Consider the following 18,740-nt stretch of genomic DNA (forward strand, 5'->3'; position numbering starts at 1 on the left):
TTGCGACTACCATTAAGATTTAGTTTAATTCTTAAAGACTGTTATTTTGTACTTGCGACTAGTAGAAATTTAATTTATGTATCTTATTTAGCACAAGATAACTATATAATTAGTTTTCATAAGGACTACTGTATCATTTATTTTGAAAATAAAATGGTTGAAAGTGGTTTCTTAATTAACAGTCTCTATCAGTTACATGTTGATATTTTTGTGAATATAATCGAGTAGGATATGAATGCCATAGGAACTAAATGACGTAGAGTTGATATTAACCTCAAATATATGTAGCATCTTAGGCTAGGTCATATAAAAGAAGAAAAGATTAACAAATTAGAGAAAGATGGGCTATTAGGCTCATTGACCTTTGGGTCTTATCCGATCTGTAAGTCCTGCCTTCAAGGAAAGATGATCAAGCTACCCTTTGTGAGATAAGGAGAAAAAACCACTAAGATACTTGTCCTGGTATATATTGACATGTGTGGCCTATTTGATGTAGCAGTCAGAGGAGGTTATCATTACTTCTTCATCTTTACTGATGATTACTCACGATATGGATATATGTATCTTATGAAACACAAGTCTGAAGTCTTTGAAAGGTTCAAAAAATTCAAAAATAAAATAAAAAAATCAATTGAAAAATTTTTTAAGGTTCATCGATCAGATCGAAGAGTTGAATATCTCAGTGGAGAATTTCTCAATTATCTCAAAGAATACAGCATAGTCTCATAATGGATTCCATCTAGAACGTCTCAGCTCAACAAAATTTCAGGATGGAAAAATCAAATTCTATTGGATATGGTTCAATCCATGATGAGCTTCACGGATCTTCCTATATTTCTTTGGGGACGTAGTCTATTAACAGTGAATTATGTGTTAAATAGGATTCCTTCTAAAACTATTTCTACCACATCGTATAAGACATATGGCATGGTAAGAAATCAAATCTGGATTATTTCAAAATTTGGGGTTGTCTGGCCCATGTCAAGAGATAACAGGCGGATAAATTAGAAATCAGGTCTTTTAAGGCTTATTTCATCGGATATCTTAAGAAGCCTTTAGGGTATTATTTCTATCTTCTAGAGGACCACAATGTGATTGTGAGATGGCATGCCGTCCTTCTTGAAAAATAGTTTATTCGAGATGGAGGCATAAGAAAATAAATTGAGCTTGAAGAGAAATTTTCTGAAAAGCAATGAGTTTCAGAACCCGAAGAACCTATTCATATTGAGCCAATATGCGCATCTCCTTCACCTCATAGATCTAATAAGATTTTTCATCCTCCTGATAGATATATGGGTATCATAATAGAGAATATAAAGAAAATGTTCCTCACAAGAAATGGAATTTATGTTGATGACCTTAAGACCTATGATGAGGTAATATCGGATATCGACTCTGAGAAATGGTTAAAGATAATGAAGTCGGAGATTGACTCAATGCATTCAAATCAGGTCTGGACCTTATTGGATCGATCAAAAGGTATTGTACCTATCGGGTGTAAATGGATGTACAAGAAGAAGATAGGTTCGGATGGAAAGGTAGAGACCTTTAAGATAAGGCTCGTAACAAAAGATTGTAGTCAACGCAAGGGCATTGATTATCAGGATACCTTTTCACCGATGGCCATACTAAAATTTATTCAAACATTGCTTGCCGTTATAGCATACCACGATTATGAAATATGACAGATGGATGTGAAAACTATTTTTCTGAATGGATATCTTGAGGAAGATATCTATATAGTGCAGCCTTTGAGTTTTACTTTCGATGATGGAGATCACAAAGTCTGCAAACTGCATAGATTCATTTATAAACTTAAGAAAGCATTTCAGAGTTGGAACACTCATTTTAATGATATCATCAAATCTTTTGATTTCATCAAGAATGAGGAAGAACTGTGTGTTCTAAAAGATCAGTAGGAGTGTTGTTACTTTTTTTGTACTGTACGTAGATGATATACTCTTGATTGAAAATAATGTTCCCATGCTGACATCAGTCAAGTTATAGTTGTCTAAGAAATTTTTCATGAAGGACCTTGGGGAAGCATCCTTTATTTTGGAGATTAAGATCTATAGAGATAGATGTAAAAGATTGTTAGGACTTTCATAGAGAATGTACATAGAGAAAGTGCTGAAGAAGTTCGGTATGAAAAACTCCAATAGAGAACTTATACCCTTTAGGCGTAGAATTCATCTCTCTAAGAAAATATATCCCAATACACTGAAAGAGATAGAATGCATGAGCAAAATTCTTTATGCTTCGACCATAGGGAGCCTCATGTACGTCATGCTATGTATACGACCTGATATAGCTCATGCTATGAGTATTCTGAGTAGATATTAGTCGAATCTAGGTGAAGAGCACTAGACATCTGTGAAATATTTTCTTAAGACTTGAGAAGTAAGGATATGTTCCTGATCTTTGGAGGTGAAAATTTGAGGGTGTAGGGATATATTGATTCAGACTTCATGTCTGACATTGATGATCGAAAGCCGACATCAGGCAGTGTATTCTTATGCAATGGTAGTGCTGTGAGCTGGAAGAGTTTGAAGCAGCCTATCATAGCGGATTTCACCATGGAAGTAGAATACATTACCACATTGGAAGCTACAAAGCAGGCATTCTGGTTCAAGAAGCTTGTTGCGAAATTGAGTGTGGTGCCATCAGATGCCATTCTCCTCTACTACGACAACAACGGTGCCATAGCGCTTGCTAAAAAATTGAGGTCTCATCAGAAGTCTAAACACATCGAGCGATGATTCCACTTGATCCGCGATTATCTCGAGAAGAAATATATTGAGATACAGAGAGTAGACACCATGAACAACATGACTGACCCACTAACGAGCAGTTGAGCCAACAAAAGAATGAAATCCATCTTAAGAAGATGGAACTTAGATTTATAGCCAATTGACTTTAATGTAAGTGAGAAATTATTAGATGTAGCCTTAGAAGCCAATTAGATCGACACATATAATCTTTTTAAAGGCATAATTTGTAATCTTGACTTATTAATGAAATAAAATTTAGATTATTTATCCATTTATATTGTATAATGTGTCTATGAATCATCCAATGAATTAATAAGATAATGATATATATTCTCAAAAGTTAAAAATTTGAAGTATGTGTCGTTGGTAGTTAATTCATAAACTACTCCCGATCATAGGATTATCATAGAGACGGTGATCGATCCAGATAGGTTAGTGTATGGATCACTTCTTTATGGATAGATGAGTCTCGAATCTACAGTGTGGGGACACTGAGCAAGAGTGTAGGCGTTTGTTAGGAAATAAGGATGCTGAGCGTAACCTACACGAATAGTCATTTGGATATCTACTTTCTCATTGTGATATACTCGATGCTGCAGTAGTATGAATAGTTCTTTGACTTGTGGTACCTCGACTATTTATAATGAGATTGCTGTAGTTTGACTACACTATAACTCGATCTTCTAGTCATATAGAGCTTTGAGGTGTATATTGGCTGCAGTAGGTTTATTGTAGGAATAGGGTATGCATCTATATGAGATCTATTGATCCTGGTAGTTAGGAAGAAGTCTTATAAGGATCATAAAACTGAGTTCAAAAGTCCATGGCCATGGTAAGTGTGAATGATGGAAAGGAGTTTCCATGAAGATTCACTAAGAACTCAGATTGATTAAATCTTACATATCACAAGATCAGATTGACGAGTTACCTATGATCTTAGTTTTGTCGAAACTCACGATAGAAGAATCAAACTATAGGGCAACTACACCTAGAGGTTCATCGATTCAGTTTTGCTGAGTTGCCACTACATACTATTAGGTGTCACTGATGGATCGTACGTAGGATAATTGAGAATTAGTTTGATGATCAATAATTCTCAAATTGATTGAATTAAAAGGGGTTCTAATTTATTGAAATTTTTTTTAATGATATTATTAATGGAGATCACAATATATTCTACTACTAGATAGAATTGAACTTATAGGGTCACACAACAAGAGATTTGATCTGAGATCATACAATTGGACTCATGTGGTTCCAATTGGTTTAGATTTGAAAAATTCTATTGGGTTTAGAAAATCATGCTAGCACATGATGAACCCAAAATCTTCTTTAAACTTGAATCTCTATGAGATGGGAATTGGATCAAGTCAATTACAAACAATATGGATAGTCAGAGTTAGTTTTCCATCATTAATTAAGTTGGAAGAAATTAGATTTGAATCCAATTGGATAGGATCCATGGGGTGCCAACTGTTGGCACCCTCTAGTCCTACTGCGACAAGGAATAGGAAGAGGAGGATGGGGTGCACGCCCCATCAGGGTTTGGCCTCAAAGAGAGTAAGTGGAGGCACCCTAAGAGTCCTAATTAAAGTTGGTTTTAGATTCCTTATGAGATAACGATATGATTTGATCAATTTCTAAACCAAGTAGAACTCTGTTTTGCCTATAAAAGGATCTTGATATGAGATCTCTTAGCCTTAAGCAATCCAAGCCAAGCCTCTCCCTCTCCTCTCTTCATCACACCCAAGAGTTAGGCATCCTTGATCTCCATGCTTAAGGGTTGGATGCCTTCTACCTTCTATGTGCAAGGTGCGAAGTGCTGATTTGAGAGGAGTTCTCTCATCTTTTTCTTCCTCTTTTGAAGATTATTTGCTGGTTTCTTGATGAAGAAATAAAGAAGAGTTTTCTTAAATCTATCCCGTAGATACTTATAGAGGTTAGACGCTTATGTAGCTAAAAAATGAACCATAAAGAGATATCCATGATCATCAAATTACGGTGTATATCTACCCATGCAAAGATGAAGATGAGATCTTCATGCTTATATTTTATAAATTGTTTTGCTGCATATAGATCTTAAGAACATGATAGGGATGATCTCATGAGATGAGATCTACAAGATATATGTTAGATTAAATTATTTCTGCTGTGCATATAAAAATTTTTGTTGTTCTAACATATATGCCACCTTAGATTTTCTTCAACTGAAGGCTCAAGAGAAATTTCAGATAATATTTTTTTTTAGTTCTCCTTACACATCTTATATCATGTGGGGGAGAACTAAGAGAAGATGCTGTCGAAATTTTTTTTGGCCTCTATTGCATATCGTTTGATTACTGTACTTGATTTATAAAATTAATGCAATTTCTGAATAGGATAGGACCTTCTATATCTATTAGTTGATGGTAGAATATAATTATTATATAAGTTAGACATGAGGTGATGCATATATCAAGGAGGTCGTGTAGAGGCTTTTTTGTTAGCGATCTGAAAGCTTCTGGGATGTCGTCTGCGACACGATTGTTAAGATTCTTCGAGATCCATATTTACACAATCAACTGAGCTCGTTATCACAACCATCATCAAAGATAAGTCAAGCTGTATTACTAAATTTTTTTATTTATTTTAAATTTTTATATTTAGAAGCTTCACATAGTTAGACTTGAGTCGGAGGAAGAGGATCTAGGGGTCAAAAGTCAATCTATTCATCTGATGAATGGGATGGAGGTGTAGATACATCTGTATCATTGAACAAGATATGTAGGAATAATCCATTCGAGAATCGAAGAAGTATATCGAAATATATCCCTTCATACCGGTTTAGACTTAAGACAGAAGGATGGGATATCCAGGGGGTCAAAATTCAATCTAACTATTCGATAGATGGACTGAGATGTCTATAGCTCCGTATCATCAAATAAAATATATAAAAATAATTCGTTCAAGAATTAGAAGAGTATATCAAAATACATCCCTCCGTACTGGTTTAAGCTTCAAGCAGGAGGGAGGAAGTACTCAGGAAGTCAAAATTTAACTTAACCATCCGATGGAGTACTGACTGAAGGTGTCTATAGCTCTGTATTATCGAATGAAATATATAGAAATAATATGTTTGAGAATTGAAGTAATATATCAAAATATATCTCTCCGTAAAGATTTAGACTTGAGGTGCATCAATTAATTTAGTTTTACAGTTTCAATTAATTTAGTTCTAAAGTTATTAATAATATTTTATTTTTTTACTATAAGATACTGGGATATCTGGCTCTTATCCACTTATTGATGCAGAGGACGTACAAGAGCAGGACGAGAAGGAGGATCTCTATTGATTTTTTTTAGTTTTGATGTAATATATTTGATATTTGACCAATATTATTTGTATAATTTAATTTTAATATAATATATAATATTAGTTATTTATTTATGATGGTGATAGTTAATTGTTAGTTGTTATAATGTTCGTAAATATATGTTGCTTGTTAATTTAATTATAATAAATTTTAGTAAATATAATTACTTATTAATTAAATTATAATAGATCTTAATAAATATAATTGCTAAATTTTTTTAACTTATTATTAGCGACGGTTGTTGCGACGACAAAGCCGTCACTGAACAAGACTAGTAGCAATAGATTATTAGAGATAGAGGAAACTATCACTAATATTTTTTTTAATTTTTTTAATTTAAATTCAAAAAAATATTACAAGCGATGAAAAACTGTCGCTAATTACCATTACTACTATTAGTTACTAGTGATGATATTTTTGCCATCACTAATATACACCTTTAGCATCGAGCTTCTTTCAGATGGCTTTTTAGTGACAGCTTGTGTCACTAATACCATTAGCAATGGCTTGGCTATTATTAGCAATGGCATCTGGCTGTCGCTAATAATCAATTTTTTTATAGTACATGCATGTCCACTTTGAATCTAAACTTTTGCTTCTAAATAAATATTAATCATAAAGTAAAGCTTTGTTGAGTCTAGTGAAGCACCATCAGATGCAAATGAGCAGTGAGGTCCAATTTTATCAGATCCACATCCAATACAACTTGAGCTTGAATCTTAATTTGAGATGGCCATTTTGGTGGTAATTAAAATAAAGTAAGACCTTGGATTAATTGGTTTAGGATAGAAACTTAAGAATTTATGAAAATAATTGAGATATTCGAAAATCTTAATTATTTTAAGACATTTGTTTTCATTCTGATAAAAAGAATCAATAAAAAATGGAAGCGATATGTTAATTTTGGATCCATTGATACCTCTAACCTACACCAAAACAAATTAAAACCTCAATTTATCCTGACTGAAAGAAAGTTATTAGAAATAGGAAAAGAACCAATATTCTTAGATCCCAACCAATAAATGAGGAATCAAGATCTTGGGATCTTGATAAAATATAATAAAATCAATATTGGTGAGGACATTAGTAAGTTAGTTTAAATGCTACAAAAATAGATAATATCAAATTGAAAATAAATTGACAAGAAATCTCTACAAATATTTCAATACTATTGGTCAAAAATATTAAAATATCAAGTTTATATTGATCAAGATAATAAGGACTAATATACTAGCTATATTATATTGGGAGGGTCCAATATGAATACAAACCAATATCAATTTGCTCCTGCTTTCAAAGTAGGGTTTATTTTGAGTTTTGGAAATGATGTTAGATGATGACTACTGCATGGTCAACCTATTGATCTACCATCTACGGCAAGCAATCCAACATGAAAGCCACCTTTTGCTAAGATTTCGGAGTGGATCCTCAATCTCTAGTTAGGACATGAGCTATAGGGGCCTAGTTTATCCATCATACAAGTCACTTGTCTTGCACTAGCCATGGTTGGATGAGCCTCAGAGTGTACAAGCCTTATTCATATATGATTATCTTGTAATTAGGATCCTACCATAAATAGATCGGATCAAATATGGATCGAGTTAAAAAATATCAAATTTGAATCCGATTTATTTATTAAATAGATCAGATTTTCAAACAAAAATTTAAAATAGATCATCTGACCCAATTCATTTAATTTGTTTATTAACAAGTAACTTGTTTAACTGATCCGATCTAATTCATTTAATCTATTTACTAAATAAATAATCTATTTATCAAATCCAACATGATCTGACCTATTTAACCTATTTGTTTCAGAAAATTGGTTATTTACCAAACTCTATATCTCGAGCAGCCAATCCCTCTCAACGACGGTCATTGGGGAAGAAAGCACTGACCATCGAAAGAGGAAAATAGAAAAAAATTCTAGATCTCAAGTGGCCAAGGCACCAAGAGGCACCAGTCCCTCAGCAATGGTCATTAAGGAGGAAAAGGAGAAAGAAAATGGTGTAGATCTGGGCTCTCTTAGCGATGGCTGAGTGCCAATGAATACGGTCATCTCCTCTCAAGGACCGATGATGGAGGAGGACCGAAGGAGAAAATCGAAGGACAAAATCAAGAGAGGGTTGGCTTTGTAGTTTGTCTGAACATCGTTGAAAAAGAAGCTAGAAGCCATGAAGGAGTGTAGGACTCTCGGCCGCCATTGGAAAATGGGTTGGAAGCTGGAAGCACCGGCCACCGAAGGAGGAGTTGAGGACTGAAGGAGGAAACCCAAAAATCATAAATCTAGAAGTCAGACCAGAGGAGAAAAGAGAGTAAAGAGCCTTCTATACTCGAGATGAGATCGAAGGGCGAAAGATTAATGACAACGATCAATTTAAACTGTTTAATGCTTTGGCCTTTAAGCCATAATATTATGAGTTTACGGATTACAACACGATCCGACCCAACCTATCTTAATCAATTTATTAAATAGGTTAAACGAGTCAGCTGTTTGAAACCTGATCCAATCTGATTATTAAACAGGTTAAACGGGTCAAGTCATTTACAATCTGAATCCGTTTAATCTAAATCGAAATCTATTTACGATAGATCAAATGCGGATCGGATTGATGGGTCGGATCGATTTTTGCCACCCCTACTTGTGATATAGGAACAATCAAAATTGGAGTACTCCTTGATTTAGGTCATAATGGAAGAAGATCTATACTTTGCAAGATCTCGGCTAAGATGAAGACCTTGTGGTCTCCAATGTCTATTGCTACTTTGCAATTGCCAAGCTGATGGTTCAAACCCAAATTTGGATTAGGTAAGGCTTGAGTCCAAACTACCTAGTTCCTTGGCACCTCTCAATTAAGTCTGGGAGATACTTCACCCCAGAAAAGGTTTGTTTCAATCCAAATGCCATGTTGCATGAGAACATGCTCCTCTTCTCAAGCCCCGCTGCACTAGGCCAATTCCTTTGATATCAATAGACGATTTGGGTTGCATCTTTCGTGCGAAAGAATGATTGATCTTTTTAGCGCGACAACAACAGATGGATCACATATTATACATCTTTGAAAGCATCATGTGATGTGTGCTGCAGATGCGATGCTCGATCCAGTATTTGATCCCATAAAAAAAAGATCAATTATTTTTTCAGCTGAAATGTAAAACGTGAGCCCATCAATAAATGATTGCCTCCTGGAAATCAGGGTGCCATCACTCCCACGAAAATTTTCTTTTAATATTCTATTATTTGTATTAGAAAAGGTTGAAAGAAAACTATATCCATTAGGAGCGACCCATCCTTTTATTACTATTAAATGTTCATTGAATGTCGGCCATCAATTTTGGATAATTCACTGACTATTCATCCAACTATTAAGGATAATACATAGCAAGGAATTATCGGGATGAGTTGGAAGGCTATAATTACTGCTTCCCGGTTGATATGGTTTCCAAGAAAGTGACGCTTGATCGATGGTTCCGTTTTGGATTTTCGAGGAGTCATCACAACGCGGTCGGTATTCACCGTTCGTTGGGCCCAACGGATGCTCCGTAATTGTTCCAACTCGGAAAGGATATATATTAATTGCAAACACTAAAATTGGCATTTTGAGTGGAATTACCGCCTCTGGTCAAGATACCGCCTGCGCTTTTCTTACCCATTCGATTTAGGCAGGTTCCTTTAGATACCGATTTGGATTCGATCCATCTATAATGCCGCAATTTATTATATGTCAAGTTATTACTAAAAGGACAACACTAAAGGCCTATTTGGATAATTTTATCTAATTCAACATGATTCACATGACCATGTGGAGCAAAAAATAGATATAAGCTGTACCAGATTTATATTCACGAGTTTAATAGGAATATTTTTGGAGTGGATCAGCCAAAATTTCGTAAAAGAAAAAAAAAAAACTGAGAATGGATTTGGAAAGGTCTGCTCTGATATTCAGTACATAGGAATCCTAGTTCCAATCTCAAGGGTTCAACCCAAGAGTTGTTAATTAACATGTGAATAATGGGCACAAAGGATTTAGCCCGTGCAAACAAAGAGAATTCTCCTATTCCCGATTGAGCCGGTCGGGAGCGAGTGATTACACCGAGGCATTTATGGGAACTCCACGGGGCGGAAATCCATCGGAATGAAATTCAAATTTTGGCAAGTCTAAATTCACGCGGAATGAAACCTTACTTAAATTCACGCGGCTTTGTGAAAGAGAGGGAGGCCTCGGGGTTCCTTCTGGCGTCCACACGGAAGCAGCCTATCTACAAGGAACAGCACCAGAAGTACAAGAAACCCAGCAAAGGCCCCTCGACGGCAGCACGACCGCTCCATTCCATTCGGCCATTCCGCCCCCAGCACAAAGCCCAAAACCCCTCTCTCTCCTACATTTGTCATCCACTAAAAACCCCCGCCTCGCTGCCGGCATTCTCTCCAGCCAAAAGACTAAGCAAAAAAAAAATCCCAGATCGAAACCTTGTCTTAAATTTGTTCACAATAATAACGTTAGCACGACTGGGAGTATTAGGAGTGCAAGAAGAACGACAGAATGGAGGAGGCGGAGTCGTCTCGGAATGAGTGGATGCAGCGCCTGAAATTATCCACCGGAACCTGTTCTTCTACTCTGCCGAACCTGCCCAATATATTTGATCTCTCCAGCTTCAATTCTTCCTCCCAAGCCCGGGGGCCGCACTGCCCGCTGCCACCGAGTCCCAGCTTCAGCCCCGAGGCCAGCAAGCGCCCCGGCATTCCGCCGGCCCACCCCACCCTCCCCCGGCCTCCCCCTACCCCCAGATCCCCTCCGCCGCCGCCGCCGCCGCCGCCCCCTCCCACTCCCGCTCCCTCTCCCAGCCGGCGTTCTTTAACCTCGACTCGTTCGCCTCTCTGAGCCCCCCGTCCTCCTCCGCCGACGCTCCCATGGAGGACCGTGTGACGGCCAGCTCCCCTACGCCCGCGGAAGCGCCGCTCGCCAGGTCGTCCTCCGGCCGGGCCTCTGGCGACGGGCTCCCGCCCCGCAAGGCCCACCGGCGGTCGCAGAGCGACGTACCCTTCGGGTTCTTCCAGTCGAGCCTCCCCATCGCGGGAATTCCTCCGCTGGCGCCGCAGCGGGCGCAGGGTTTCCTCGAGCGGTCGTCGTCGGCGAGGGAGGGGTTCGGGCCTGGTCGGCAGCCGCCGCAGTTCGTGAAGCAGGAGAACGAGTGGGAACGGGTTGGGAATAGCAGAGCTGCGGGAATCGGAGGACGGAAGCCGGAAGGGGATTCAGGGGATGATCCGGTCAATGCTTACATGAATTTGGACAGCTTGGATGCTATGAATTCATTGGGGACCGAGGAGAAGCGCGAGGACTTGGATAGTAGGGCTAGCGGCACGAAGGCTGATAGTTCTGAGAATGAATCAGAGAGCAGCGTTAATGAGAGTGGTAGTAGCGTTCAGTTCCGGACACCTTCGACCGAGAAGAAGGAAGGGACTAAGAGGAGTTCTCCTGCAGATCTGTCTCCGATAAATTCACGCCACTGTAGGAGTATCTCGATGGATGGTTTCATGGGCGAGCTGCATTTTGGGGATGAGTCACCGAAGCTGCCACCTTCCCTGGGCAATCAGATGGGTCAGCATTCAAGGAGCGGCTCGATGGATGGGACAAGTAGCACATTCAGCTTGGAGTTTGGGAATGGTGAATTTAGCGGTGCTGATATGAAGAAGATCATGGTGAATGAGAAGCTTGCGGAGATGGCGCTAACAGATCCCAAACGAGTCAAGAGGTGTGAATTTTGTGTTTTGGTAATGGGGACATGAAATGGGTGTGGAGATTTGAGTGTAGCTAGATTCGTAACTACTAACAACTTGTGATCTTTGGATGCTAGAATTTTGGCCAACCGGCAGTCGGCTGCTCGTTCCAAAGAAAGAAAGATGCGGTATATTGCTGAATTGGAGCACAAGGTGCAAACCTTGCAGACAGAAGCGACCACATTGTCAGCACAACTTACATTATTACAGGTTGATTGTCTACAAATTCTGAGTATTGAGAGCTTGTTGTATTTGTTTTCGTTGGTTTTGATTGCTTAGCTTTTCCTTTCTTCTTGTGTTTCTGATCCTCTTGCAGAGGGACTCAACTGGACTTACCAGCCAGAACAGTGAGTTGAAGTTCCGACTTCAGGCCATGGAGCAACAGGCACAGCTAAGAGATGGTAATGCGCTTTATTACGGCGTTAAGTTCATATTCTGATTTTTCTGTGTCAAAGAACAATTTAGTAAAGCCCATGGTGTACTGACTAACATTGTATAGTGTTTCAGCTACATCAACACCACTGCGTTATTGGTATAAAATCTTATGAAGGTAGTATGATACGTTGCATCTATGGATCTATCCACTATACGCAAATATAATCGAAAGGTTAAATAAGTTATGTAATGTGCTGTTCGTCGAACTTCATCTCTTGAAAAAATTGCTCTATATCTCTAGCACATTCAATTTAAGATGAGATAAGAAATTGTAATAAAGCTGAGAAGTCCAGTTCTTGGAAATAGGGCTGAGAATGGATCTGATATCAATATTATCCTAATCTGTATTTGTTTTTACTTGAGGAATATGGATAGCAATATAGATATTAAGTGAATGCTAAAATTCATATCCATATTTGATAAAAATTAATACAAATACAAATAGAATGTTGAGAATACAGAGACAAATGCAGATTTCGGCTTGTTGAGCTTTATGAGCCACCGACTCAAAGATATGTTACAGAGAATTCAATTTAAATTAAAAGCATGTTAATGTTGTCAATTATTTCCTTTTGAAGCTTAAGAGAGAGACGAGAATAAGCAAGATCGCAAATGGATATTCAGATATGGATTGATAACCATATATTCATATACTTATGGACTTTTTTTTGATGGATATAAATCTGGATTTGGATATTAGGACACTGAAATCCATATCTATATTTGGATAGGGAAATGGATAACGACGGAGATTATCTAATTCATTTTCACCCTTACTAGGAAAGCAAGACTTAGTTTGTCAATTATTGTTAAATTTCATGTTACTATGGTCATACTTGTAAACAATTGAAAAGGCTCTAAGCCGAACACCATCGCAACTTTGAATGGTCCCGAGGGGCCTGATATATATGTATATATATATATGTATATATATATATGTATATATATATATGTATATATGTATATATATATATATATATATTTATTTATTTTTATTATATTATATTATATTTTTTTTTTTTGGGGGGGGGTGTGCACTGGAGGGGTTTAAAACCAAACCAAGTCGAATCGGGAGGTTGGGGAGGGGTTTTATTGTGGTGAACCGGGAGTAAGGGAGGGGTTTTTTGATCGAACTGACCCGACCTAGCTAAACCGTTCCGACTTGTCATCGGTTTGGTTCAGGTCTATTCGGCAAGCCATTGTAAGTACTAAGTACCATTGTCTTGCACATGCTTACTATGATGTGCTAATCTTGCTAGATTGGTCATGTGCCTGGCAAATTGTCGGACTCATGGAAAAATTGGTCCTGTTTGGTGCAACCTGGACCAGCATAGACTGATACACATGAGTGTTAAACATGATATAGAATTGTTTTACATTGCCCTGATATTGCTGGTACATATCGCTTTGACCAACATGGCAAGATACTTTCATCTATGTCTAAATATAGGGAAGGTGATAGAGTTTGTTATATGGAAACATTCATATTAGCGAAACAAACTACAACTCAAAAAGTCATATTTGAAGTGCAATCCTATCAATCTTATCCTGTTAAGGGTGTATGTTTTTTTAGTTAATGATATAACTATGTCAAGTGACCGAGGCCTCTAATTTAAACAAAATTGCAAAAATAAAAACCCTACATACGATGATTCAACACTTCAAGTGTGCCTTGATTCGTCATAAAGAGTGAAAATGGACCCCATCTCTAGATCTCTCTTTTTTTTTTCCTTTACTGGTGCACATTTTTGTTTCAAAAATGTGCTACACATTATGATACCGTATGATTTCTTCCTTTATAGATTGATGCACTCGTAATCTAACTTTTCTTATACATGTTATTGTCACTTTCTTTTCATAAATATCCTTATCATATGCTATGTAGATCGACCTTCATTATACTCCACCTTATGTTCATGTTGTTATTTGGTATGTCAAATTAATTTTGTTTGTTTGTCTTTCTTGTTCTCCCAATGCTTTCTGGTTGCTTATTTTTAGTTTCATGTTTCATAAAATTGTCTATGAAAATGTTGTGTTATTTTAGCCTTTTCTTCCTCTTTATCTGTGCTTTCAGATGAGTTTAGAACTTGTTCTCTTTATTATGAACATATTCTTGGACGTGTATTAACCATTCTATGAGAAAACCATCTTGATATCTCAGCTGCAAAATCGTCACCCCTGGGGGAACAAGACAACAACTATTACCTGCCTGAAGCTAAAATTCTATGTTTCTGCTGTTGTCCTGCCCTTTATAATGATAATGATTGTGTACATTTAAGGTTTTCTCTTGAACTCCTCTGAAGCATTTTGCTTTGCCTTTTTCTCTACAATTTTGCACGGACAAATTTTACCTTTCTCTGCCTTCTAATCAAGCTAAAAACAGTTTGCTATCTATTTTAAAAGATCAGCATTCGTTTTTTTGGATAATCTGCAAGTTTCACACAGACAAATTAAAAAAAAAAAGGAAAGCATGACAATAGAAATCATGTATTCTGGGGAGTACAGAGACCTATATGGAGACTTTGAGAATATGACTCTGGCTCATAAATCAGAGTTCTGAACTGACTATTTGTCCTACCCTTTTTCTCTGTCCTGCAACTTAAATCTATCTATCTTCTTTAATCATGATTAGTGCCTTTACTTCTTGCTCACTTCTGAGTTGCAAACCATAAATCAAGTGTCCGTTCAAGTCCAGTGCTCCAACTGATGCTGTGCTATCTGAAAATTTTTAATCAGTTATATGGATAATAATTGTATCAAAATCTTTTGGCATTCTTGGCTTAGAATTTGGACTTTATCGTGAAGATGATGGTTAAAGGGTGATGACATTAAGTGGAACTCATAATTTTTACCATGTAGGCATTTTGCCCCTTGCAACTTAATTCTGGTCCATGTAAACCAAATCAAACCATGTAATTAATCTTCTCAGTCCCAACTTGCAAAGTAATTTAATGATCTTATTATACAGAATTGTAGCACATTTCATCGGTAATACTGGGCAATCATTGTGTTATATTTCTTTATAGGAAGCTTAATAAAGAAAGGAAAAGAACTCAAGTAAGGCTCCTTGGAAATTATATGAAAATTCTCGAATGCATTCTACTATAGGTGGAGAAAACAGAAAACTGTTGCTAATGGATCCTTGATAATTTCCAAGCATTTCTTATGCTTGTCTTTTTATGTTTTCCAAAATAGCAGTATGCTTATTGCTATTACCTCTTTCATCATATATCACTTGAACACTGATTGACTGAAGTGTCGATGATAATATTTACTCTGCACATGTCATGTTGGCTGACCCCTGGTCATGATAGGGTACCTAAGCCACATCCTCATAGGATTGCATTCAGAAAAAAATAAACTAATGTTAGGAGATTTGTTGCAGATATTGCCTCACCTCATTTTTATATCCAAAATCTTTTTTTTTTCTGGGTAAGTTTCACTTTCTTTTATTTATACAGGAGAACGGTTAGATCTGATACCACATGCTTATTTCCACCTTGAAACAAACAAGAAAGTCAATTCATGTTTTCTTAGACAATATTCTTATGGGCCATTATTGTTTCTTGTAGTGTGTCATGTTTTTCTTCTCAGTTTTCTGCATATTGATGGTATAGTTCATTGAGTGCTAGATAACATATGTAAAAGAAAAGGCCATGAAACAAACACCTAGTGTTTTCACATGGTGAATGGCATTGAATTTTACCAACTTAGGGTGTTAGTATCTCTCTGTTGATGTTTTGAACTATCACAATGTTCTGCAGTATGTGGGAATGGATGCATGAAATTTTGGATTGGCATGATATTAACCATCCCAACAGCTGTCATGTTGGCCTGTAATTTTGTAGTATTATCATTGCTGAGTATCACACTTGTACTCTTCGGTGTTCTACTGTGGGTTGTGTCATTTTTTTTTCTGGCTATATTGTTAATGTTTTACTGCACAATTAAGATACCTTGAGCTAGAAACAGAAATATGTAAACATCTATGGTGTAATTCTTTTGGTTCATCTTCATGGCAATCTGATTTCTTGTACAAGATAATTATAGTCTTTTATGAGCACATGAAACACGAAGTGTATTTGTACCAAAAAAAAGGGTGAAGTATATCTTGAAAATAGCTTAACCATAATGTGCTTATCAGTATTCCCAACAAATTGAATAATTATATTTAAGCACTAAGAGTGTTATTACTACTATCTTGAAGGACTTGTTTAAGTTAGCCGGGAAATTGATGACATGCCATTTAATATCTTTCTGTAGAGGTATTTTTTTTTCCATCTCTTAATGCTTGCTGTCCTTCGATCCAAGCACACTCAATTTAGGTCACTATTTACGATTTCACTTTTTATTATATGGTAGCTGGCTTAGACATTCTAAAATATTCAGCTTTATGTCTACATGCAATTGAGTCTAACTACTTTCAACATTTGAGAAATGGTTTTAATCCTGAAATACATTTTTTTTTTCTATACTTGAGATTAGGTTGCACTGGCAAAAGCTTGAACTTAGCTCGATAACAAGCCTATCCATGTCCCGTCGTCTATTTGTGGGTTGAGCTTAAAAGATTCTTTTTCTTCTCGTCGTATCAATTTTTGCTTCTGTTATATGGACTCCGGTAAAATATTCTTCTAATCCTTTATAGCCGTATTGTCTTTGGCTATTTGCTTTTAGAGGGAGAGCCTTGGTGCAACAGTAAGGTTGCTTTATCATTACTTGGATGTCATGGGTTCAAAACACACAAACAATCTTTCTGCATGTAGGTGAAGAGCTATGTATATTTGACCCTCCAAGACCCAGATGGTGGGAGCCTCATGGATAGGGATGCCTCTTGTTTTGGTCTTAAGTCATCTCTTTTTCTTTTCTTTTTTGCATATTTAAAATCCTGGATTGACATCTGGTATTTTCTGCATTGTCCATGTGTGATTTTAATATACACAAGAATGCACCATCTTGGCTTGTTCTCTATTTTCCAACTTTCTGTAATATGCTTCTGACTTTGGTTCACCTAATTTTATATCATGGACTGAACACTCTCATCTATGTTTATACCCGTGCTTGCTTTTGTGCAACTAATGTTGCTTCCAAATTTTACAGTGATAGTAGAATTAATGAACATCCATTAGAAGACTACTTGGAAACTATGCCTTACAGATGTAATCATGTTGATTTTGTTTCTTTGTATTTTTACTGTACAGTATGACTTAAGGTTCTGATTCATCGTTGATTGTATAGCATTTTGCCAGTTTGACTCCCTTCTATAGAATAGTTTTGTTTCTTTTCTTTTTTTTCCCTCTTCTAATTGTTAATGCTATATAAAGGATTTTCATATTGCATCTGATCGATATTTCTTGATTATATCTTTTGTTATGCAGCTCTGAATGAAGCACTGACTGCAGAGGTCCAGCGTCTGAAACTTGCTGCTGGAGAAATCACGGAAGCTCACCTTTCGAAAAGCTTGAATCAGCAAATGTCATTGAATCCTCAGTTGTTTCATCTGCAGCAACGGCAGTCACAACAGCAGCGGCATCAGCAATCTACTCAGATTCCTCTCTTTCAGTTGCAGCCACAGCAGCAGCAGCATACTGATGCTGCTGCAAAGCTTGAATAAAAAAAATAATATGAAGCACTACATGAATACCATAGAAAACAAATCAAAAGGGGCTGCATTTGGTTCTGTTTTGTCATCTTTAATTTCAGTCAACTGTCTGAAGTCAAACATCTCGATGTTTCTGGATGCATAGAGCATATATACCAGAAGGGTAGTAATTCTGTTTACTTATTCAAATATTATGACTTTTATGTGGTCCGTAGGTTTATTTTAATGGCAGAATTAATTGTTTTGTAACTAAATGTTTATTTGTTGATGTTGTTGGACAAAATAACTATTAGAGAAAAATGTTCTCTCATACATATATTGCAATTGGTAATATCATAGTACTAAGTCATGGAGCATTTAATTGTTTGCATGGTGGTTACATTTCTGCTGAATGTTAATGCTTTCAAGAAACTTGGTTTGAGGATCTATTCCGATATACATTTAGTCCTACATCGGCTGTACGCTGGATAGAGATTTTGAGTTTGTATAAAGGGTCAAAGAACTTTAATAATATTTTTTGGTTAATTTTTTTGAGTGAGATTCTAGTTGTTATATTTGGAATAAGGAATTCAAATAATAATTTTTAACTAGCTTTTTTTTAGTGAGATTCTAGATTATTATCCTTAGAAATTGGAATTTCGCTGGCTTCTTATCTTCAAAGTCATGGCACATGATGGTATTCTTGGGATATGTATTTGGGTGAGATTTTGAATTATTCCAAATGGTATGAGATTGAATCTGGTGCATGGCTTATGTAGGGTAAGAGATATCAAAGCATATGTTCGTTTAGGTTGATAATGAGC

The 18,740-nt window shown here is 36.7% G+C and overlaps 1 protein-coding gene across 1 annotated transcript; it reads left to right on the forward strand.

Moving 5' to 3' along the window:
* The first annotated feature begins 10,408 nt into the window (after positions 1 to 10,408).
* Positions 10,409 to 18,247, forward strand: LOC105059360 (bZIP transcription factor 29). The gene is given in 5 exon segments (XM_010942627.4): positions 10,409 to 10,923; positions 10,926 to 11,878; positions 11,981 to 12,113; positions 12,220 to 12,304; positions 17,714 to 18,247. Coding segments are annotated over 5 exon segments (1,662 nt in total). The 5' UTR covers positions 10,409 to 10,668; the 3' UTR covers positions 17,950 to 18,247.
* The last annotated feature ends 493 nt before the right edge of the window (positions 18,248 to 18,740 follow it).

The sequence above is a fragment of the Elaeis guineensis genome, chromosome 16, assembly GCF_000442705.2.
Source record: "Elaeis guineensis isolate ETL-2024a chromosome 16, EG11, whole genome shotgun sequence".
NCBI classification, from domain to species: domain Eukaryota; kingdom Viridiplantae; phylum Streptophyta; class Magnoliopsida; order Arecales; family Arecaceae; genus Elaeis; species Elaeis guineensis.